The following is a 25,705-nucleotide window of genomic DNA, read 5'->3' on the forward strand; positions in this document are numbered from 1 at the left end:
TTGGGAAGAGATCTCCTAGGATTTTTCTTATCATTGTCCAGTGAACCCCATTGCTGGATGTGGGTGTGAGTGTGAGCATTGTCTGAGGAACAGGTCAAGCTCAGCTCTGAAGTTCCCATGGTCCAGCAGCCTGCTGACATTCAGAGATTTCTGACCTGAAATTCCAGCGGTCCTGCTGTTCCAACACAAGGCCACAGGCTTCTTCCCAAATTGTGAGGATGAGGTGGTCTCCATGGCCACATTAGCCCCACTGTCTCCAAGGGCACTTCAACAATAGCCACCCTCCACATCATTATAAAGTAGATCACAGCCACTCGGTGCTATTGACCCCTCTTCGATCTTTCCTCACATCAAAGAGACAGGAGATGGCCATTCAACACCTCAAGTCCGTTCCACCATTCAATTAGATACATAACAAAATCCTTTGACCCTAAAGGAAACCATTTGCAGCCTCAACATTGACCTCTTCTGGGGTTTTTGTTAGGTAAGGTTTACAGAAGTTAAGCTGGTAGATGGATTTCAGATATGGATCAGCCATAATCTAACTGAATGGTGGGACAGGCTCGAGGGGCTGAATGGCCTACTTCTGTTCCAATGAACATATCATTCATTTTGTCTGTTGATGGTTGGGGGTCTTTGCTTAGCAGCTGCCTAGAGTAAATCCATTCACGCAGGCTGTTGGTGGGACTGATTCTTTACCAAGCCTTCTCAATATTGGTTTTAGCAATCCCAGCTAATCCTCTGGTAATGGACTAGCTTTTGCCAGCCTGCAGCATGATCTGGATAACAGGCAAGCAGCAGGTAACTTTCAATGCATATAAGGTCCAGGCTATTAATAGTAGGTGAATTATGTTGGTAAAGACACAAAGACACATATGTGAAGGGCATTGTTTGGTTGAGGACTTGGAGCACATATAAAGAGAACCTGCTGGGATACTGGGTTAGTAGAGATCTGTAATCCTGCATTCTGCAAATAAAGCTACTTGCAAGAAAAGGATGTTTCATACTTTAACTGGCTTGGCTCCATTTAACACATTCAGTGACCATTATGAAGAAAGCTCAGTCAACCACTGACTGACCTTCAACTGGGTCGCCAGTAATTTTCAAAAGGCAAGTGAGGGGTAACAATTTCCAGGGCCTAGGGAAAAAGAGCGACTGGAATGAGAGTAATTGGCTAGTTCTTTCAAGGAGCTGGCACAGACACAATGGGCCGATTGGCCTCCTTACGTGCTCCATCATTCACCCTTACGCTCCTCATGCATGCCATTCCTTCATTGTTGCTGGATCAATATCTTCTAATTCCCCATTTATCACCAACATTGGAGCACTATCACCATCAGGGTTATTGCAGTTCTAGGAGAATTGGGGGGGGGAGTCTTGTGGCACAGTGGGTAGCGTCCCTGCTGTGAACCAGAAGCTCTGGGCAGGATTTTCCCGTCGGCTAGCAGGGGGGCTGGGGGGTGCGGTGGACCGGGTTGGGGGGGGGGGGGGGAATGGGGGGGTGGGGGGGGGCAGTTCGCCAATGTATCATCCCTCTGATGTCATCCCGCCCCATTTACGTTTTCCGGTAGGCGGGGGTGCAGCAAAATCAGCTGTGTGCCCGCCGACCTGTCAATGGCCAATTGAGGCCATTGACAGGGTCATTAAGCTAATTAATGGACCTGCCCATTTAACCTTAAGGCTGGCGGGCAGGCCAGGAGCCCCAGCGGGAACTAGTAAAAGCATCAAACCTCATCCACGGGCGGGGTGAGGTTTCATGTAGGTTTCAAAAAATTTTATTAAAGTTTTTGTAAAAATTATGGACATGTCCCAACTCATGTGACAGTGTCACATGAGGGGACATGTCAGGAATTTTTATTTTCTATTTTTAATTTTTGTCACAGATCAGCCGATCTCCCTGACGCAGCACTTAGCCTCAGGGAGATGAGTGCACTCTTTCGTGTGCATGCGCGAAAGGGCACACTCTCGATTTTAGGAATCCACCCCCTCCCCCCCCCACCTCCCCCCACCACCTCCCCCCCGCCTGCACAGGGAGCACATAGCGCTTCCGTATCGCGATGGGCGGGCCTTAATTGGCCCGCCCACTTAAAATGGCGCCGCGCCCCCAAGCGGGGGCACCAATCGGAAGCGCACCTGCCATTCAGCTTCACCCCCGATGGGGGAAAATCCTGCCCTCTGAGTTTGAGTCTCACTCCAGGATTTGATGGCCAAGGAAGGAGCGTTCATAACGTGGCTGGTGGTAAGCATGGAAGAGACTCTTGGTCAGCCTTGCATGATGTGGAGTGGTGCCTGTCAAACCATGACTTCAGGCAAGTGACCTGTTCCAGGAAAAGCATATAAGCATGTGCTTTGTCTGTCTCATGCATCTCTAGCTGCAGAAAGCCTTCTAAGTTTAATCGTGATGTCCCTTTTGGGAGCTGAAGACACCAGCATGGCATTAAACCCAAAAGTATGTGCTTTTCTTCAATTGAGTAACCTGGGCCAATGGTGCAGGATGCTACCAAGAATGAAGAGCAGGAGAGGAAATGAAAGACGTTAAGAACTGGTGATCACATGATACACAGCTTGCATTTTGAAAGAGTGGCGCAGTCAAGATATGTCTATCGGTCCCTCAAGATTGTAGAATAGATTGATAAGGTGAATATAAGAAGGCATACTGGATTTTTCCTTTATTAGCAGAGGAATAGAATACATGAGCAGGGAGTTTATGTTAGGACTGCAAACAGCACTAGTTAGAGCATTTCTAGAGTACTGTGTATAGTTCTGGTCACCACATCACAGGAAGGATGTGGTCGCACTGGAGAGGGTACAAAGGAGATTTACAAGGATCCTGCCAGCAATGGAAAATTGTAGCTGTGGGGAAAGATCAGATGAGCTGGTGTTGTTTTCTTTGGAACAGAGGAGGCTGAAGGGAGACTTAATCAAAATGTAGCAAATGATGAGGGACCTGGAAGGAGTGGAGAGGAAGGAGCCCTTCTCCTTAGCAGAGGGGTTGATAATCAGGGACACAGGTTTAAAGTAATTGGTGGAAGGATTTGCGGGACTTGAAGGGAATTTTTTCACCCAGAGCGTGGTGGGGTTCTGGAACTCACTGTCTGAAAGGATGATGGAGGAAGAAACCCTCATCTCATTGAAAAAAAAGAGGATTGTGCATTTGAGTTGCTGTAACCTACAGAGCTACGGACCAAGAGATGGAAAGTGGGATTAGGCCGGGTATCTCTTTGTCAGCCAGTGCAGACACAATGGGCTGAATGGACTCTTTCTGTGCTGTAAATTCCATGTGTTTCAATGTGAGGAAATGTGTGCTAATTCCACAGGGATTTGAGTACATTTGATAATACTCTTGTGTTTGCAGTCGGAATTTGGAAAGGACTACAAGGACTGTCTAATTATAAAGGAGAAAAATTATTCTCTGGCTGGAGTGCAAAGACAGTTTGAGAGTCTGAAGGAGCTTCTGAATTACTATCACACCGCAGGCCTCATGTCAGAAAGTGTCAGCATCCAGCTCAACACCTGTTGTCCACCTAGACCAAAAGGTAAAAGGTCTTTATATTCCAAATTTTCTCTCTCAAATTCCTTAAGTCTCTTAGCTATCCTCTCCTCTTTTAAAACACTTCCTTAAAATCCACCTCCAATTGTCCAGATATCTCCTGTGCTTTGTTAGTGCCTACAACACAGACTAACATCAGTATTCCCTCACATTTTTATGAGTGAAACAACAGTCTGATAATGGCCAGATAATCTGTCTTTTGTGATGTTGATTGAGATAAATATTGGCCAGGACACCAGGGAGAATTCCTCCGCTCTTATTCGAAATAGTCACGGGATCTTTTACATCCACCCAAATAGGCAGTTGGGACCTTGGTTTAACATCTCATCCAAAAGACAGGCACCTTCAACAGTGCTGTATTCCTTCAGTACTGCACTGGAGTGTCAGCCTCAATTTCTGTGCTCAAGCCCTGGAGTGGGACTTAAACACAAAACCTTGCAATACAGAGGTGGGAGTGCTACCAACCAAGCCATACCTGGTGATTTGGTGTCAAACTTTGTCTGATAATCTCTCCTATGAAATGTCTTGGAATGATTACTGCATGAAAGCACATGCAAGTTGCTGTTGTTCATCTTCTGCTTAAGGCAGTAACTGAAGCCACCAGTTCCCTGCTACTACATCCAAAAGTCCATTATTAATGATTGACACTAGGCAGTGAGTGTTGGCAGGTTATTTGGCTACTGTGGTAGAGACTGGGAGAGACTTTACAGAATCGAAGAATTTTAATGTAGAAGGAGGCCAATTGAGCTATCATGCCTGTGCTGGCTCTCTGTAAGAGCTAAGCACTTAGTCTCATTAACTTGGCATTACTCTATATTTTTCTAAATTTTCTTTTTAAATGTTAATCCTACTTCTATTTAATGTATTCTGCTGATTGCCAGTAACTCTGCGATAACACTTTACATACAAACAACCCTTGGTCATAAAGCACACCTTTCTCACACATTTCTTGTAGTTTTCGTGATCTTAAATTTATTCCCTCTGCTTGCTAACTCATCGATCAGTGGCAACAGGTTTCCCAGTTTGCCTTATCTAAGCTCCTTATGGTTTTGAAACACTAACAGATCTCCAGCTAACCTTTTTTCAACTAATAAAATAAGACTCAGTTTTTCTAGTAACTCACAACTAAAGCCTTTCATTTCTAATACTGTCTCAGTGAAAGAAAGTACTTGTACTTATATGGTCATTATTTATATACTTACATTTATATATTTATTATTTATATACTTGCATTTATATAGTACTTGCATATATATATATTTATTAGTCCCTTTCACAACCTCAGGACATTCCAAAGTGCTTTACCGCCAGTGAAGCAATTTTGAAGTGTAGTCAGTGTTGTAAAGTAGAAAACATGGCAGCCAATTTTCATACAGCAAGATCCCACAAACAGCAATATGATCATCTATTCTTGTGATTTTGATGAAGGATGACAATTGGCAGAACAGTGGGAGAGTTCCCCTCTTTTTGAAGTAGTGCCATATGTTCGTCTCCTTGCAATTTGGGATCTTGCTGTGCGCAAATAGGCTGCCAAGTTGCCTACATTATGAAAGTGACTACGCTTCATCAGAACTTTGTTGGCCGAGTGGACAGCCAGAATGTCGGTTTAACATCAGCTGAAAGATGGCGTGTCCGACAGTGCACTAGAGTATCAGCCTAGATTGTGTCTCTCTTAGAATTTGAACTCAAGCCTTAATGACATGGGTGACAATACTACTGCTGAGCAACAGCTGGCCACTTAGCTCCATCGAACCATCTTGTACCCTCTCCATCATGTCCTTCCTAAAGGGAGGCACCTAAAACTAATTACAGTGTCCAAACTGTGGCCTAACCAATGATTTTAATAGTTGAAACATCACCATCGAAACCATTATATACCATATACCTGACATCCCAGCCTAAGTCCTCACTATTATGGTCATGGTCACAATACTGAACTAGTAATTTCAACTACTTTTCATGAAGTTTCTATTCATTTCTCTAACAGTAGCAAAACTGTCTGGATGGTAGTTCTACAGGCAATAAAACAGTACATGAGATCTTTCCATTGGTGTTCCATTTAGAATTTCAGGATGGTGTTATGTTAAGATGAGGTTCTTTGGTTTCTGCAATGAGTGAGAAAATCAGGTCCAAGCAAGAATAAAATGGGTTTTAATCAATGTCTCCATGACAAACTGACAGAGGGGATCTGAATGAAAATCAAGCAGCTTCTATAACAGCCAAACCGGTCAAGCAGATTATCTTCCCTGATGGCTATTCCCTCATTGCTCCAGTCCCAATCAATGTCTTCCCTTTCTCTCCCCTTCCAGAAAAATCCAACTTGATTATCATACGCAGTAACTGCTCTTCTGACCTCCTCACATCTCCGACCATGCAGCGAAGGAATGTCAATCAGATGATGTTCCACAAAGTGAAGAAGGAAGAGCTGACTTGGGTGAGTCAATGAAAGTGGAGCAAAATACTGCGGATGCTGGGAATCTGAAATAAAAACAGCAAATGCTGGAAGTCTTTCAGGCAGCATCTGTGGAGAGAGTAAAGCAGAATTAATGTTTCATATCAATGATCTTTGATACAAGGGAGTGTTTGAAATTGACTTAGATTAAAAGAGTGCAAGTCATTAACTTGGCAACGAAAGTAGCCAACCTGGTATTGTAATTTAACACACGTGCACATGCAACTCAGAGTGAAAGGATGAGGTGATGTCAAGCTTGGAAATGTTTTCCTTTTAAATCTCGGTGCCTGTCAAGGTGGTGAATGTTTAAGCAGGAGAAGGGGCTTTCCAATTTCCAGCAGCCAGCATCAGCAATCAGGCCCTCCCAGGTTAGGTAGAGGGCAGTAAATGGTAGAGTGAAAGCTCCCTCTACTCTGCCAGAACAATATACTTCAAGATCCCTTACTTCATCCCTTATTTGCCGACTTCTTCATGGGATTGTAAATTAATGGCAAATTAGGAACCAGTTTGTGCCATAGCTTCTTGGATCTCGGAACTCGATGGAGATTGTTTAAAATCATTGCATTGTAGAATTTGTACAGCCAACAAGCAAAGAAGTCTTTCATCTTATCAAGTGGTTCTGGATTTGAACCCAGGAGTGAAAGTCTTGTACCTGATTGATTGCACAACCCCAGTTTCCAAGAAATACAGGTTAGGTGAGCCAAACTCAATTATTAAGAAGTAACAATAATAGAATGACTTGCATTTATAAAGTACGTTACAGCCAATTAAATACCCTTTGAAGTGTAGTCACTGTTGTGTTGGAGGAAACATAGGAGCTAATTTCCTATAGCAGCAACGTGAGAACACCAGGAAATTCAAACTGAATAACAAACAGAAGCAAGGTCAACAAGAACATTTGTTTTGTTATGCAGCGAGTGGTTAGGATCTGTAATGCACTGCCTGAGAGTGTGCTGGAGGCAAATTTAATCATGGCCTGCAAAAGGGAGCTGGATAAGTATGTTAAGAGAAAAATTTGTGGGGCTATGAGGAAAAAGCGAGGGAGTGGGACTGGCAGAGTTGCTTGTGCAGAGAGCCTGCATGGTTGCAACGGGCCAAGTGGCCTTGTGTGCTATAATTGTTCTATGATCTGTTTTATTGATTGAGGGACAAATATTGTCCCATGACATCTGGGATAACTCACCTGCTCTTCTTCAAACAGTGCCATGTCCAGCTGAGAGAGCACATCACATCCAAAAGGCTGCACTCCCTCAGTGGGAGCATCCACCTAAATTCTTTGCTCAAGTAACCCACAGCTTCCTGACTCAGCAACAAGAGGGCTACCCACTGAGCCAAGGAGTTGCACACCTTTGCCAATGTGTGTAAGAATTAATTTGAACAGTGTGACAAGTCTTGATTTTGACCCAGTGGAAAGGAGTTTGTATGGAATTTAAAGTTAGCAGGGAGTAACATCCAGAGGAACAGGGACTATAAAAGCATTGATAAAATAGAAAAATATGAGTATATATTGAAGAGTTTTGATGGAGTAATTAGGGATAGGCTATTTTCTCTGCTTGGAGAACCAATAATGAGTGGTCATCGATTTAAAACTGTCACTAAACTGAGGGGAGGAATTAGGAGAAATGTTTTTTATTGGAGCGATGTTGTTGGTTCATGGGTTTCTTTGTCACTTGGGAAATAGGGACGTAGAAAATAGGAGCAGGAGTAGGCCATGCGCTGCCTCAAGCCTGCTCCACCATTCAACTAGACCATGGCTGATCTACCTCAATGCCATTTTCCCACACTATCCCGATATCCCTTGATATCTTTAAGATCTAGAAATCTCAATCTCTGTCTTGAGCATTCTCAACATCTGAGCCTCCACAGCCCTCTGGGATAGAGAATTCCAAAGCTTTTCCACCCTTTGAGTGAAGAAATTCCTTTTCAAGGAGCGTGGTTGAGGCAGAATCATGCAATCATCTTTTAGGGAAAAGTTGGCTAGGTATTTGATGCAGAGGAATGTTCTGGACTTGGGGAGGACAAAGGCTGTGGGATTAGATTAATGTTGCTCTGGCAAAGAGTTGGTGCAGATAAGATGGTCCAAATGACCTCCAATTGTACAGTAACATTCTACAGACAAGGGAGAGATTGGGTTATAAAGCCTGCATATCAGAGAACAAATGACTTCAGTGCCAGTATAAAACAAGTAACATGAAACAGGAACATATTTTCCTGTTAAGCATCACTTTAAAACACAGTTCCAAGTCTTGTGGATGATGCTATGATGGAGTTTAGTTTCACCATATTGAGAATGTAATGAGGAAGCACATACAACAAATAGTTCATTGTCTTCTTGCTTCAAGATAAGCTCCAGCCACCCACACCCTAAATTCTGGATCTTGCTCTCTAAACATTTTTACCTCATTCCCAAAGCTCCTTAAAACCTATCTTTATCATTCACCTGCTTATGTCAATTTTTTGACTGATTACATTCCTGTAAAGTGCATTGGGACTTTTTTTAAAGTATATTTAAGGAGCTATATAAATGCAGATTCTCCTTGTTGTTATAGGTCTCGTTGCTCATTGTGTATCAAGTGTCCTCGTTATAAATATCAACACGTTTCTGCATTGTCACTCAGTCAGAACCCGCTTGGCCTGAATAGCCAAGTGGTAATGGTACTGGGTTTGTAACCCCAAGATCAAGAGTTCAGATCTCACAATGGCAAAACTATGCAACAATGTCACTCAGTCAGCTGGTTTCATTGCATAGTCTATTGCAACATTCAGTCTGCCTGTCTCATTCTTCAGTTACAGTGCGAAGAATGCAGGCAGTGCACCTGTTACAGGTGTAATGAGGCAGCCTGTTAAGAGATCCAGATACTATGAATCCTAGAGTCAGTGTGTTATCAGTCATCCAGGTCCTGATGCAGCTGGTTTGTCAGGTTGCTCAGAATGCCAATGTGTACCCAGGCAGCGCCCATCAGGAGCTGAAGGCAAGGGCGCATGATGCATGCTCCCCTCATTTAAATACCATAAATATGAATGAGGTGCTTGCGGACATTCCCAGTGCAGTACCAAGGGAGCACAACAGTTCCAGAGGTGCTTTCATCCTGATGACTTATTAAACTGAGGCACTGTCTGCTCCCTCAGCGAGGCATAAATGATCTCACACCCACTATTTTGAAGAAGAGCAGGGGAATTCTGTCCATTTTCCTGTCGATAATTATCCCACAACTAACCACAGTAAAAACAAATTATCCTGTCATTATCATCTCATTATATATAGGGTTTCCCTGTGCGCAAATTAGCTGCCATGTTTCCTACATCACAACAGTGACTATGCTTCAAAAGCACTTTATTGGCTCTGAAGCACTTTAGGACATCTGGAGGATGTGAAAGGTGCTATAGTAATGAAAATTTTCTCTTTTCTTCTGCTCCATCATCCTAACTCTGAGAAGAACAGGACTTTTGCATTCACATAGAACCTCTTTGGATTATCTCACATAAATAATTAGAGCCATAGAGTGACATGAAATCTGTTCCTAGAGATTAAATTAAACTTATTGATAACACAATCTCTATCTGTGGAACATAAGCAATATGACACCAGATGCCTGCTTGGATTGTCATCACTAATACTAATATTTTTTTGGAACAAACCATATTTAAAATGCTTGTATTAGGTACCATTTATTTGATTATGTATACTAGGTTTTGCTCATGGCTGATGAGCAGACAAGAAAGACCAGGAATTCTGCGGGCAGTGATCCCAGCAGTTCCACTGACGTCATGCCCCAAGGAGGCTGAAGCAAGGTTGTTGGTTTTAATATTCATTATGAGACACTATCTATCGGCTGTTGCTGTGAAGCATCTCCTGGAACTTGTAAATACATTATGTAGGAGGTTGATATTTCAGTCCACAAAGTCAATTCTCAAAAAAATCTTTTGCAGCAATGCAATAAACCTACATTTCCACCTCGATGGCCTGTATTGTTATGGTTATGACAGTTCTTTCAGGGTTCTTGTTGAAGGAGTAGTACCATGCCTCCGTTGTTGGCAAAGATCTAAGCAGCAGTGCCCTCCAACATTGTCCCACGCTGGAGACTGTCAGATTGTTGGCTGCGCACCTCATTCCATGGGGCCACTTTCTGGGGCCTGGCTGTTCTATCCCATGCTATGGGAGTTTGCTTACTTTTGCCTACTTTGTTAGAGAGGGAGTGTCTAGTCAGCCCCCTCACCCCCAACTAATCCTTGACTGCTCCAATCCATCACTGATAGGGACACACATGCCCTTAGCAAAACTGGGGTACACCTCAATACACTTGGACTGTCAAGCACAATCGATACAATATCCAGGGCCAGGAAGGGAAACCTGGTTTAGGGAGTCCTCGGGACAGCTCATCATTTTTCTTCTAAGGAAATGGAGAAAGGTCATGTATATGGACTTGGAAAGGAAGTGAAAACAGAAAATTGCGTCTTTGGACCTGAATTAATTGGTAGAAAGAAGCATTGATCCTGGGTGAGAATGTTTTCTTTTATTCGTTCATGGGGTGTTGGCGTCACTGGCTGGGCCAGCATTTATTACTCATCCCTAATTGTCCTTAAGGTGGTGGTGAGCTGCCCTCTTGAACCGCTGCAGTCCATGTGGTGTAGATACACTCAGTGCTATTAGGGAGGGAGTTCCACGATTTTGACTCAGCGACAGTGAAGGAACGGAGATATAATTTCCAAGTCAGGATGGTGAGTGACTTGGAGGGGAACTTGCAGGCATCTGCTGCCCTTGTCTTTCTAGGTGGTAGAGGTCGCAGGGTTTGGAAGATGCTTTTGAATGTGTATGTTTCTAACCTGTGATCAGGGGCAGGAATGCACCCATCTAAATAGCGCTGCCTTGAAGGCTCCATGAAAGGGAGTACCCAGGTGCGCAGGGAGCTGCAGCTTGCCAGTGCCCAAGGTGGGAATGGAAGCCACTTCGAACTAATGGCTAGACTTTGTTTCAATCACAACAGGGTGAAAGTCTAGGTCAAGGCTCCTTTATGAAGATCTTCAAAGGTACAAGAAAGGGAAATGCGGATTGTGATTTTTATCAGATGGATGTTTTACTGAAAGTCCTGGATCACACGCACAGGAACTATTCTGAGGTAACCCCATCGTCATTCCATTCTGATCTACAGGATCATTCATCAGCTAGTGGAATTTAGAAGATTATGGGTGAACTCATTGAGCTGTCCAGAATAAGGGGGATACATCTTTAAAATTAGAGCTCAGCTATTCAGAGGGTGATGTCAGGATTAGTGAATATCTGGAACTTGCTCCCCGAAAAACATTTTGAAACTGTGGGCTGAATGAAAACTGAATACACTTTTGCAAGGGTATTAAGGCCAATTGAATCAATAGAGTTAAAATATAGATCAGACATGATTTTATTGAATGGTGGGATGGCTAAGAGGCTGAATGGTTTTCTTCTTCCTCCAAGATCGCTTCCTATGATCATTGAATCAAGGGCACTTCACGATGAGATGGGAAGGAAAGAGATATTGAAGGGGGAAGATTGATGGCCGAAAGCTTGGCCCAAGATGGGTTTTGAGAAGTAAAGGAGCAGAAAAAGGTGGAAAGCCACAGATGTTTAGGGAATTACAAGGTTTGGGTTTGGTGGGGGGTTCAGGATAGTTGCATGGAAGGCCAGAAACGCAACATTTGGAAGAGGCTGCAGGAGATCCAAGGGTTTTATCTCTGTTACTATAACTACAGTATTGTGCTATATCCATTGTTTAAACCTGAACTCTTTTTACACTTACAGTCATTCTTTGAGGCAGCGAGTGTAATGAGTCAAATTTCCCATAAGCATCTCATCCTGGTTTATGGAATCTGCGCAGTTAGCGAAGAAAGTAAGTCCTGCGATTTTCATGGTGCCTGACTGAATTTCCCTCTTGCATCTTTTTCCAGCAGCCAACATTTTCAATTATTTTAAAACGTGAATGAGTAAGAAGTCCTCATTGTAACACACTGTGCTATGACACGGGAACAGGAGGAGTCCATTCATTCCCACAAGCCCATTTCAACATTCATGTAGGTTATCCTGCGTTAATCGTTTGCCATCATCAAGGTTGTCAATCAGAGGTGCCGGCTGTGGCATTAAACAACCCCGGCTATTTCTGGCAGAGTTTGTCATCTTACTTTCCTTTCTTGCTCTGCCATTTTCATCCTCGTTCATCTCGGATTGTATAATCGATCAAACTGTTCTATTAAAGTCAACCTTTATTGGTTTTAAGCTGCACGATTGAAGCCAAAAGAGCGGGGAATTTTCAACTGTAAAACCTGCAAGTCGCAACTGCAACTCTTAATGAGAATAAGGGAAAAAAGTGGAATCAGGTGTTAGATTGGCACGTGCACACTGGTATCATTACTTTACCAGCTGTCACATCCAGAGGACAGGTATATTTAGTCACAAATCTGCCTTCCCTTCATTTATTGTACTGTCCAACTCATAGCTCACAAATTTAATTAACAACGTTAAAGGACTTATTTTTATTCATTCATGGTATGTGGGTGTCACTGGCAAGGCCAGTATTTGTTGGCCATCCCTAATTGCCATTGCAGAGGGCAGTTAAGAGTCAACCACATTGCTGTGAGTCTGGAGTCACATGTAGGCCAGACCAGGTAAGGATGGCAGATTTCCTTCCCTAAAGGACAAAGTGAACCAACTGGGTTTTTAGAGCAATTGATGATAGTTTCAAGGTCACCATTACTGAGTCTAGTTTTCAATTCCAGATTTATTAATTAATTGCTGCTGTTGTGGAATATGAACCCGTGTCCCCAGAGCGTTAGCCTGGGGCCTGGAAATACTAGTGCAGTGATATCACCACTACGCCACTATCTCACCTTCCCTAACATTGTCATCCCTCACATTAATGCACTCAAAGCTTAGACTTGGGCAATAAATGCTGGCCTTGCCAATGATGCTCATCCTGTGAATGAATAAATATATATTTTTTAATCCCCTCCCTAAACCGCTCCTCTCTCTCCTTTAAACACGTTCATTAAAACCTTCTTCTGTGATCCCTTTTGTCACCTGCCTTAATAATTCAATATGTGGCTCAGTGTCAAATTTAGCCTGATAACACTCCTGTGAAATGCCTTGGGGCATTTAGCAACATTAAAGGTACCATATAAATGCAATCTAGCAGTGTGGCTATTGTAAGGACTCATGGGATGCTGGCTTTATTTAGAGAACTAAAATACAAGGGGTTGACATTATGATTCAGCTATACAATGCTCTGGTTAGACCACATCTGGTGAACTGTGAGCAGTTCTGAGAATCACACCTTAAGAAGGAAATATTAGTCTTGGAGGTAATGCGGTGTAGATTTACCAGAATGACACCTGGGCTTCAAGAATTAAATTACAAGGAGAGATGGCAGAAACTAGGGCTGTATTCCCTTGAATTTAGAAGGCTTAGGGGCAATTTGATTGACATTTTCAAGATATTAAGGGGAACAGAAGGGGTAGATAGAGAAAAAATATTTCCACTGGTTGAGGAGTGTAGTGTTCAATTGTTCGGCGTTTGATTATGTTGTCCGTTGATTGTTGTCTGCTCATTGTGTGTGATTAGTTAAGCCTGGGTGTGGTGACTCAGAAAAGTAAACAAAGCTGAGGAAGAAGCTGGAAGCTGGTTGCTAGAAGCATGGAGTAGACATTTTAAAGCATTGAATAAAATCCCTGTTACACACACAGAAACTTGTGTATCATCTCTGCGTGGCTATGAGGCACATAAAATACACAACAAGGAGTCTGTGACTAGGGGACATAGTCAAAATATTAAAGCCAGACCCTCAGGAGTGAAATCAGGAAACACTTCTTCACACAACAGGTGTAGAAGTTTGGAACTCTCTTCTGCAAACGACAATTGATGCTAGATGAGTTTTTAAAAGTTAAATCTGAGATTGATAGATTTTTGTTAACCAAAAGTATTAAGGGATATGGGATAAAGATGGGTACATGGAGTTCGATCACAGATCAGCCAAGATCTCATTGAATGGTGGAACAGGCACAAGGGGTTAAATGATCTCCTCCTGTTCCTATGTTCTTAAATGACAATGGGTGATATTGGTGGAAAGAGAACACGTTCAGTTATAAAAACCTTAAAAACACCCATTTTACACTTCCTTCAAATATTAAACATCCTTCAGGCGTTCTCCAGGTGACTTATGTCCCTTAAATTTGCTCCCTTTTGCTTTACAGACATCATGGTGCAGGAGTACGTGAAGTACGGAGCCCTGGACATGTACTTAAAAAAGAATAGAAACAAAAACTGTGTCAACATCAGCTGGAAGCTGGAAGTTGCCAAGCAGCTTGCCTATGCCATGAATTTCCTGGTACGTGTTGCAGGTTGTACAGAAGCAGTCATATAACACATTGCGGGATCCACTGCTCGCAGTTCTGCTTCCAAACTACTGTGAGCTATCTTGTTGCCCATTAGGCTTAGGTTTAATGCACCATTCTTATATCCCTAACATTGGGTCCAATTCCACTGTTGGCCACAATGGTTTGCACGAGCCCTGAGCAAAAGAGATGAGCAACAAAGCCATTTGCGGCTGGATAAGTAATTCAGTATGGGATGCTGTGAAAGGCGCTATACAAATGAAAGTTCTTTCTTTATGGAGAAGCAATAAGTTGACAGGAAGTTTTTGATTGGAGGAGGAAGGAATGACACGGCCTTCCTGTGTGCTAGGAAAGAATGAGTTGGGATAGGGAGATGGAAGAAGTTGGAAAGATGCAGTTTTGAGGTGAGAAAAATGCTCCTGAGGAAGAGAAGGAAAAGATACAGCCCCGAATAATCGACAGCTGCTAGCCTCATGTGCCCTCTACACATTGAGTCTAGAATTATATTGGAGACTTCTGGGGGCAACTGCTCTTCAATCTTCCCAGGCAGGTGTATCTCAAAAGCAACTTAAATGCAAAATTACACCAAATGATAAAGAATAAATAAAAGAATGCATGTCACCTGGTCACTGATGACTTTGATAGCATTGACGTTATTTTGGACTTAAGCAGAGAAAGCTCTGAGGAGACTCAATGGAGATGTTTAAAACCACAAAGGATTTATGGAGAATAAATAAAGAGAAACTGTTTGGTTGGCCCAAGTGGATGTTAACCAGAGAGAGAAGATTCAAGGTCATTGGCAAAAGAACACAAGATAACATGTGGAATGAGTGATTAGATTTGGAATGCACTGACAGAACGGTGATACAGATTCAATTGTAGCCTTCAAAATGGAATTGGATAAATACTTTAACGAGAAAAAATTGCTGGGATATGCGGGGATGGAGAGGGGGAGTAGGATTAATTGGATTGCCCTTAAGATCCAGCCCAGGCTGTGCCAAATGGTTGTCCCTTCTGCTGTACTATTCAATGATTCTATGTTACTAAATTTATCCACTTAGGTTGATTATTACCAAGCAGGTCACTGATATCAGAAGGGCGGTTTGGATAAAGTAGATGCTTGGATCCATTTGATGTCCTCCTCCGGAATACCAAACCCTACTGTTTCCACATTCAAGCATCCAGCTACTTGATCAAGCAGTCCAGGGCTGAGCCTCCCTTCCTTAAGAATCTTTCCCTACCATGAATCACCACTCTGAGTGAAGAAATACTGGGCATCTGTCCTGTATTTTCCCTTCACCTGTGCTCTCATTCATCCTGTAGTCCTGGACTAAGGTCATGTCTTACTAATTTAATCAATTTTTTTGAGAAAGTAACGAGGATTGATGAGGGTAGTTCAGTGGATGTTGTCTACATTGATTTTAGTAAGGCATTTAACAAGGTCCCACATGGCAGACTGGTCAGAAAAGTAAAAGCCCATGGGATATGGGGGAAGGTGGCAAGCTGGATCTAAAATTGGCTCCGGTGACAAGAAACAAAGGGTCATGATCAACAGATGTTTTTGTGAATGGAAAACAGTTTCCACTAGTGTTCCACAGGGCTCAGTGTTGGGGCCCTTGCTGTTTGTTGTACATAATAATGATTTGGACCTAAATGTGGGAGGCATGATTGGGAAATTTGCAGATGACACAAAAATTGGCCGTGTAGTTGATTGTGAAGAGGATAACTGTTGGCTCCAGAATTATATCAATGGTTTGGTTGAGTGGGTGGAAAAAGTGGCAAATGGGATTCAGTCCAGAGAAGTGTGAGGTAATGCAATGGGGAGGGCAAACAAAGCAAGGGAATACATTATAAACAGGAGGATATTGAGAGGGGTAGAGGAAGTGAGAGGCCTTGGAGTGCATGTCCACACATCCCTGAAGTTGGCAGGAGATGGTGAAGAAAGCATATGGAATGCTTTCCTTTATTGGACGAGGTATTGATTACAAAAGCAGGGATGTAATGCTGGAACTGCATAAAATGCTGGTTAGGCCACAGCTGGAACTTTGTGTACAGTTCTGGTCACCACATTTCTAGGAAGGACCTAATTGCTCTGGAGAGAGTACAGAGGAGATTTACAACAATGTTGCCAGGGCTTGAAAATTGCAACTACGAGGAAAGATTAGGCTTGGCTTAAATAGCCAAGTGGTTATGGTACTGGGTTTGTAACCCCAAGATCAAGAGTTCAAATCTCACAATGGCAAACTATGAAACAATGTAACTTCATCTGAATAGGAACAGATGGAAACATGTTTATGCTTGGCTTAAATAGCCAAGTGGTTATGGTACTGGGTTTGTAACCCCAAGATCAAGAGTTCAAATCTCACAATGGCAAACTATGAAACAATGTAACTTCATCTGAAACAGATGGAAACAGGTTTACTCAAAAGAGTATCAAGAGTTCAAATCTCACAATGGCAAACTATGAAACAATGTAACTTCATCTGAAACAGATGGAAACGGGTTTGTACTCGAAAGAGTTACAATACAATCAAGAGTTCAAATCTCACAATGGCAAACTATGAAACAATGTAATTTCACCTGAAACAGATGGAAACGGGTTTGTACTCGAAAGAGTTACGAGGAAAGATTGGATAGGCTGGGGTTGTTTTCCTTAGAACAGAGGAGGCTGAGGGGTGACTTAATTGAGACTTAATTTAATTATGAAGGATCTAGATAGGGTAAATAGGAAAGAGCTGTTTCCCCTAGTGGAGAAGTCAATTTCCAGGTGGCATAGATTTAATGTGATTGGTGGGAAGATTAAAGGCGACATGAAGAAAAACTTCACCCATAGATGGTGGGCATCTGGAATTCGCTGCCTGGTTTGGTAATGGAGACAGAAACCCTCAAGTCATTTAAAGAGGTACCTGGATCTACACATAAACGCTGTAACCTGCAAGGTTACAGACCAGATGCTGGAAGGTGGGATTAGAATGGTCGGATAGTTTTATTTTTCAGCCAGTGCAGCCACGATGGGCTGAATGGCCCCTTTCTGTGCCTTAATTTTTCAATGGTTCTACTAATTGAAAATACCAATGCAGGTTCTTCCTTCTGCCTTGTTTATATAACCCTCCGAAATCTCCCTCTCTGAAGAATCATCAGATTGTCAAGATTATCCTTCGCCAACCCAACTAAGTTCAGCTCCTACTCAATGCTGACGCTTCTTTTAATGCGTGGCTCTCTCCTTTACAGGAGGACAAGCACATTGTCCACGGCAACATCTGTGCCAAGAACGTCCTGCTGACACGCGAAGGAGATGCAATGACTGGGATTCCTCCATTTATCAAGCTGAGCGACCCAGGGGTCAGCATCACAATCCTGCCAATCGAAGGTAAGAGGAGGAGGGAGATTGGCATGAATCAGATCAGTGAATAGGTTATTTTTTTTATTTTGGTGGGGAAGAGATTGTCCATCAATGGTGCGGAAATTCCGGGGGAAAGAACATTGAACGCACCCAGTCAATATGACAGGTGTGTGTTGATGCCCCTTTTAGAAGCAAATTCTTGCCTGGATGTGGGAATTGTTGCCGGCAAGATTGGCATTTATTGCCCATCCCTAATGGCCCTCGAAAAGGAGATGGTGGGCGTTCTTCTTGGACTGCTGCAGCTCATGTGGTGAATGCGCTCCCGTTGTGTTGCTAGGTACAGAGTTCTGGGATCCTGACCCAGCAAGGAAGGAATGGCTGATTTCTGTCCAAGTTGGGATGGTGCTCGATTCAGAAGGGAACTTGCTCCCACGCACCCGGTGAATCTGTTTTCCTAGCTGGTGGAGGTCTTGTCGTTTTGGAAAAAAAGTTCATTGCTAAATGTGAGGCTGATATATGACGGTGCTTTTCCTGCAGTACGAATTGACAGGATTCCCTGGGCAGCTCCAGAATGCATTGACGAACCCAACCATCTGGCTCTAGAATCAGACAAGTGGAGTTTTGGGACAACGCTGTGGGAGATATTCAGCGGAGGAGACCTTCCTCTCTACAGCATGGAGCCCACACGGGTATGGAGCCATCCACTTCTAGATGGTCAACATTTCAATAGGTTTTGTTCTGGAGCTATTCAGTAGCAAAGAATTATGTTGTGCAACACTGGGAGAATTCAACAACAGAAATTCTTTTTAAATCCAAATCCCAAACCAGCCATAGAATTCAGAATAGCTACTCTTGTATACATTAGATGGTGTAGCAAGATGTTATATATTATAGGGAAATAACAAACCCTATATAAATTATTGGGAATAGTAGACCCCATTATGTTACAGGGAATAGCGGCCCCTGTGGATGATGTAGGGAATAGCAGATACTTTCTACGTTATATAGAATAACAGACTGCATATTACAAGGAATAACATTAACCCTATGTTATATTATAAGGGAATAGCAGCCCCTGTGCATATTACAGAGAATAGCAAAATATTGTGTGTAAATGTTACTATTCCTTCAGTGTTTCCTCAGTCTTTCTGGCCCTCCCCTATATTTCACCCTTTTTGACAAATTGTCTCCCTTCTCCTCTTGGTTCATGCTGGGGTACTATTCCACACATCATTCACCATGCGAGTGTAATCATTGAATGTTGGTAGCTGCCAAACTGTAGGAGATATCACAGGAATAATGTCCCCATGCAATATCTACATACATATACATTCCAGCATGGCTCATTGAAAATAAACTCGGAGCAGGACCCCAGCTTAATTTGCTCCATTTCTGACTTAGTCTAAGATTGCCAAGGTCAATGAATGAACCTCTATTCCTAACTTGTTTAAAGACTTGCATTTATATAGCACCTGTCACTGTCTTGGGCTATCACAAAGCGCTTTACAGCAAATGAAGTAATTTTGAAGTTTAGTCACTGTTGTAATGGATGAAATACAACAGGCAATTTGCACACAGCAAGATCCCAGAAACATCAAGGTCTGGATAATCTATTGTGTCATAAATGTTGGCCAGGGCACCAAGGAGAATTCCTTTCTCTCTAAAATAATACCATGGGATCTTTCACATCCATGCAAGAGGGCAGATAGGACCTCAGTTTAATCTGTCATCTGAACGACAGCACCTCTGACAGAGCAGCACTCCCTCAATTCTGCACTGGGAGTGTTCAAGTCTCTGGCGTGAAGCTTAAACCCACAATTTTCTGACTAAGAGGTGAATGTGCTACACAATGAGCCACAGCAACTCAATGGAGAGCTGTGATTGATCCTGGGACCTCTCTTGTCTGGCTGGCTCAGTTCTGGACTAATTATTGGATTTCCCATTGGTACACATTTTCCCTTCACCACCCAGGCAGTGGTCTGACGGAGCAGATCAGTTGCAGATTGTAGAGGCTGCCAGAAAACAAAACCTCACCGGGGGAGATTTGTAATGATGTGTTCTTATGTCAGTTTTTTTTTTTGCTTCATGTATCGTGCAGAAGCTACAGTTTTACGAGGATGGTCTCCATCTTCCTGCTCCCAGGTGGACAGAACTCGCCAACCTCATCAATCAGTGCATGAACTACCAGCCCTATCTGCGGCCATCCTTCAGAGCCATCATCAGAGAACTCAACAGATTGAACACATCAGGTAAACAGTTTAGAACTCAGGGCTACACCTTACCCCACAAACACCACCCCACTGTAGGAAAGTCACAAGACAGTAGTACAGAAAGAAAAAGTATTTCGGGATACAATATATAAGTAAAAGGCTAAATGGAGTATTTTACAATTTATTTCCCTTTTTTGTGAATTTTGTCCTCCTCAAGCTAGTGTGCTAATGTGGAATGGACAGCACAGGCTAGATACAGAATAAAGCTCCCTCTACGCTGTCCCCATCAAACACTCCCAGGACAGGTACAGCACGGTGTTAGATACAGAGTAAAGCTCCCTCTACACTGTCCCCATCAAACCCTCCCAGGGCAGGTACAGCACGGGATTAGATACAGAGTAAAGCTCCCTCTACACTGTCCCCATCAAACACTCCCAGGACAGGTACAGCCTGGGGTTAGATGCAGAGTGAAGCTCCCTCTACACTGTCCCCATCAAACACTCCCAGGACAGCACAGGGTTAGATACAGAGTAAAGCCCCCGCTTCCACTTCCCAATCAATGCGCCTCAACCGCAATCTCAGAAGACACTCTGTGGCCTGAATGCGTATGCCATTTTTGAACTATTTGCTGCCAAATTAGCGGCAGTTGGCAGTGCAACACACTGTTAAGACTGAAAAAGCTAATTTCACAGAGAAAGGAGATCTATATTCCACTAATTTAGGCTGGAATTGAACAAGACTCTTGAGGTGAAAGGTTAGAGTTTAACCCTGCATTAATCCCTGGTGTTGTTAATGACCTTGTTGTCTTCTTGCAGACTATGAAAGGCTCTGTGACTTGTCCCCCAGTGACCTCCCCAGTACTGATGGCTTCTGGCGCTTTGTTGACATGAGGAAACAGGATGATCCCAGTTTCTTTGAAGAGAGGCATCTTAAATTCATCTCAATGTTGGGCAAGGTATTTGCACTGAATTCATAGAGGAATAAAATTATGGTGAAGGAGGAGAGAATTAGATATGAGCATGAAGGTCACTTCTCAAATCCTGGCCTGTGCTGGGTTCACTGATCTCAAGTCATTTCTATAGCTTTCTTCAGGTCCTTGGGATGTCTCAAAGAGGTTAACAGCCAATGATATACCTTGGAAATGTAGGGACTGTTGTAACATGGCAGCCAATTTGTGTCTATCTCAAGATCCCCAAACAGCAATGAGACAAATGACCAATTCATTCACTTTAATGATGTTGGCTCAGAGATTTTGGGGGAAGATGATGGCCTGATGTAATATCAATGGATAATAATCTAAGGCCTGGGCTAATCCTCTGGGGGGCACAGGTTCAAATCCCATGATGGCTCCTGGTGGAATTTGAATTCAGTTTAAAAATCAGGAATTATAAATCTAGCCTCAGTAATGGTGGCCACGGCAGCTATCATTGGTTGTTGTAAAAAGCCATCTATTTCACTAATGCCCTTACCCTGTTTGGTTTACAGTCATTTGGTAGTACAGAACTGGAGTATTGCTGAAAAAAGAGACATGTCAAAGTTTTTTGCCTTGCACTCATCAGGACACTTTGCAGACACTTTGTACACACATTGCACCTGTTTCAGATAAACAGAATAAGTGACAGCCATTCACTGACTCATTCCTCAGAGCAACACCTTGACCAATCAGGGTCAAGCTGTCAAATTTCAAACAAACAATACTTGGCAGTTAAGTGTCAGTCACCATCAATTGGTGCATTCTCCATGGCAATGCCTCTACCAATTAGGGTCTACTTGCCAACCAATCAGCACTCACTTATCATATAGTATAAATTGTTGTTTTCCCCTAGCACTGGTATTCTTGCGAAGTGTCCTAATGAGTGCAAGATGAGAAGCTTCGACATGTCCCTTTTTTATCCAGTTTACATGTGACTCCAGACCCACAGCAATGTAGTTGACTCCTAACTGCCCTCTGAAAAAGCCTAGCAAGTCATTCAGTTCAAGGGCCATTAGAAATGGGCAAAAAATGTTGGCCTTGCCAGTGATGTTCACATCCCATGAAAGAATAAATTTAATTTGTGCTAGAACACCCTCTTCCAATAGTGTCACAGGATCTTTTACATTCACCTGAGGTGCCAGACAGGGCCTCTGTTAATATCTACACCAAAAACCCATCACCTCCCATGCAATTTTTAAAATTTTCCTCCTGACCTTTCTCCTGGAAGTTGTTCCCCACAGTATCCTGCAGATGAATCCTTAATTCCTGGAGACTCTGGGGCATTCCTGGAGGGTTGGCAACACCCTATCCACAAGCCCAGTTTGCTCAGTTACACTTGTTGCCTCATTGGCAGGGAAACTTTGGCAGTGTGGAGCTGTGCCGATACGATCCACTCGGTGACAACACAGGAGACCTGGTCGCCGTGAAAAAGCTACAGCACAGCACAACAGAGCACCTTCGTGATTTTGAGCGAGAGATTGCGGTGGTCAAAAATCTCCACAGTGAATACATTGTAAAATACAAAGGGGTCTGCTACAGTGTCGGTGAGTGGAAATGTTTTTCCTGATCTTTGTTTTCTTTATTTGTTAAGAATAATTTGGAACTGAAAACTTCATGTTGGCAATATTTCTCATTGAGGAACTAGGGGAGAAAGGGCGAGGTCTCATGGTGCAGGGTTGAAAAAGTAAGAAACAAGGCACATTAGATCTTGAGGCCCATTCTGTCCTGTCCAGTCCTTGTTTATTCAGTGGATATCCATTTACTGAATCAAGCAGCAGAAGACATTGTGTGAATCACAACTACCTTGTTGTTAAACTGTAGTTCGGTACAAGTACCAGTTTCCACTCTTCCATAGAACCATAGAAAAGTTACAGCACAAAAGGAGGCCATTCGGCCAATCTTGTCCATGCCAGCCCTTTCTAATCCCACCTTCCTGCACCCGGCCCATAGCCCTGCAGCTTACAGCACTTTAGGCCTTCTGAATCCTCTCCCTGCCCAGAATCCAATCCCCCTGTAATAATTATGGTTTTATTCAGTGTCTAGCATGCCTTTAAGAATAATGCTTGTTAAGGAAGATCACATGATCTTTCGTACCCAATAGGAGAGTAGCGCCGGCTACCTCAGTAGAGTTTGAGTTTGATAGAGTTTGAGTTGAAAGCACGCATGTAATTGCTGCTGAGTTCCTTGTAAATGAACTAAGTTTCCACCCAAGAAGCATCTGCTGATCAACCCCGTCAATAGCACCAACTCAGCCACCACTCTCAGTAAACTGGCGATGAAGATAAACAAGTTTAATAGAAGAAATCAAATGAAAGGAAAATTGGCACTGTACCTCGCCCAGTGATTGTAAGTGGAAAGCTCTGTTAGATTAAAGAAGATATTCCCTCTCAAAATGCTGCAATTTGGAAGAATTGATCCTTTCGATCCAGCTATGGACGATTGGTCTCAGTACATTGAATGCCTCATGTTCTTTTTTCAAGTGAACGAGATTACTGGGGAAGAGAAGAGGCGAGCGATCCTCTTATGTACACGTGGGAATAAAACCTACAGCTTGATTCGAAGTTTGAAGGCACCCAGTGTCCCAGATTCGAAAAATTGTGATGAATTGGTGTACCTTGTGAAGGGTCATTATCAACCAAAACCCTCAGTAACGATGCAAAAGTTCAAGTTTAATTCAACAAACAGAGCCTCAAGTGAGACAGTTGCATGTTATGTGGCATATCTGAAGCAGTTCACGGAACATTTGAGAGTTTGGTACATCACTAAATGACATACTCAGAGATCATTTAGTGTGTGAATGAAGACACCATTCAGGAAAGATGATTGTTCGAAGTGATTTGGATTTCAGGAAGGTGCTAGAGATAGCACTGGCCATGGAAAGTGCAGTTAGAGATTCAAAAGCAATACAGGGTGCACAAAATGGCACCGCCCTCCACATCGAGCGGAAAACCCTAACTGAAAAGGGCGCAAAAACTGGAGATTCCTTAACAACCAAACTAGCACACTTTCTTTTCCATTATAGAACGACCCCTCACACAACAAGTGTGATGTGTACAAGTGTAAGTACCTGCGGAGTTATTTTTGAAACTTGGTCTCAGGATGAGACTGAGCTTAATAATGCCGAATTTAGGGAGGAAGGTGAAAAGGAGTCGGGAAAACCAGAAAACTAGACACGACTGCCATAGTTGTGAGGAAGAAATTTACCGTGGGAGAGGCGGTATACACAAGGAACTTCAGAGAAGGACCAAAGTGGTTACCGGGTAAAATAAGTTCAGTGACTGGACCTCTACCTTACCATGTGGAGGTGGAAGGCTTAGTCATACAGAGACATGTGGACCACTTAAGGGAGAGAGAAAATGGATCACCAAGAAATAATTCCACCAGTGTTCACAAGCGGGTCAGCGTTTCCTGTTGAGAGCACAGGACTGACGTGTCTGATGTTCCTGTAAGAGTTGAAGATACAGAACTGCAAGTGCCCACTGAAGCACCTTATGTTCAGGCAACTCTGGAAAAGGAGGTTCCTGACAAAGGACCTGAAGTTGCGGAGCTGCGACATTCCACAAGTTTAGGAAACCAGCTGAAAGACTGAACTTGTAAATTCCCTACCCAGTGTAAATAATTCGTTGTCTTGAGAAATTTGTACCTGTAAATATAAAATGTATATCTGAGTAAAAGGGGGGGAATGTAGTAATTATGGATTTATTTAGTGTGCAATGTACCTTTAAGAATAATGTTTAAGGAAGATCACATGATCTTTCGTACCCAATAGGAGAGTAGCGCGAGCTACTTCAACAGTTAGTAGAGTAGAGATAGAGTTTGAGCTGAAAGCTGCTGAGTTCTTTGTAAATATATCTTAAGTTTCCACCCAAGAAGTGTCTGCTGATCAACTCTATCAATAGCACCAACTCGGCCACCACTCAACACCCCCTGACTGGGGGAAAACCCAGCTCTTAATACAGGCTTCAATGAGCATCACCTGCTCTCCATTCACTCTGAAAATTGTCCTGGTTTACTCTTTAAAGGACCTGCATTTCTACTGTTGCCAGCCTTGTGCTGTCATGCATAGGGGCTTTTTAACAGTAGATATTCTCTTGGGTTCAGCAGCTGCCACTCTCTCCTGTAAGTGGTCCTTGTGCCCCTATGAGGTACACCTTTTTTCTGCCCAATTATTTAAATCTGTGTCCTCTAGATACTGGACCTCTTGTCATTGGAAACAGTTTCTCTTCTAGCTACTCTGTCGAAAAGCCTCATAATTTTGAATTTTACCATTAAACTCTACCTAACCTCCTCTGCTCTAAGGAGAACAACCTCAGCTTCTCTAGTCTCTCCAGATATCTGTGGGGGTACATGGCTATGTTACTGGACTAGTAATCCAGTAGCCTGGACTTATGGTCCTAAGAAAGACATTCAAATCCCACTATAGCAGTTAGTGAATTTAAATTCAGTTAATTAAATGAATATAGAACGACTAAGCTAGTATCGGTCATGGTGACCATAGAACTACTGGACTGTTATATAAAAAAAAAAATCTACTTCACTAAGGTCCTTCCATTAAGGAAGGAAATCTATCTTCCTTACCTGGTCTGGACTATATGTGATCCTAGACCCACTAGTCCAGTAGCTTCTTAACGGCCCTTTAAAATGACTTAGCAAGACCCTCCAAGAAGGTAGCACACCACCACCTTTTCAAGGGCAATTAGGGATGGGTTATAAATGCTGGCCTTGTCGTAGCACCTACATCCTGCAAATGAATAAAAGAAACATCAAACCGATGTGCTTTCCTTACTGAAATGCCTTACACCGTGCAGTTTTAACCCTT

The 25,705-nt window shown here is 42.9% G+C and overlaps 1 protein-coding gene across 2 annotated transcripts in view; it reads left to right on the forward strand.

Moving 5' to 3' along the window:
• The window catches only part of LOC121287164 (tyrosine-protein kinase JAK2-like), an 88,460-nt gene that overhangs the window by 53,847 nt on the left and 8,908 nt on the right, over nucleotides 1–25,705 (forward strand). For both annotated transcript variants that reach the window (XM_041204763.1, XM_041204762.1), the window contains exons 10-19: nucleotides 3,356–3,536; nucleotides 5,860–5,984; nucleotides 10,988–11,119; nucleotides 11,779–11,866; nucleotides 14,220–14,353; nucleotides 17,592–17,730; nucleotides 18,241–18,392; nucleotides 19,802–19,952; nucleotides 20,729–20,868; nucleotides 22,241–22,430. In XM_041204763.1, coding sequence (XP_041060697.1) covers nucleotides 3,356–3,536; nucleotides 5,860–5,984; nucleotides 10,988–11,119; nucleotides 11,779–11,866; nucleotides 14,220–14,353; nucleotides 17,592–17,730; nucleotides 18,241–18,392; nucleotides 19,802–19,952; nucleotides 20,729–20,868; nucleotides 22,241–22,430 — 1,432 coding nt within the window. The remainder of the gene's footprint in view (nucleotides 1–3,355; nucleotides 3,537–5,859; nucleotides 5,985–10,987; nucleotides 11,120–11,778; nucleotides 11,867–14,219; nucleotides 14,354–17,591; nucleotides 17,731–18,240; nucleotides 18,393–19,801; nucleotides 19,953–20,728; nucleotides 20,869–22,240; nucleotides 22,431–25,705) is intronic.

This window comes from Carcharodon carcharias, chromosome 14, assembly GCF_017639515.1.
Source record: "Carcharodon carcharias isolate sCarCar2 chromosome 14, sCarCar2.pri, whole genome shotgun sequence".
NCBI classification, from domain to species: domain Eukaryota; kingdom Metazoa; phylum Chordata; class Chondrichthyes; order Lamniformes; family Lamnidae; genus Carcharodon; species Carcharodon carcharias.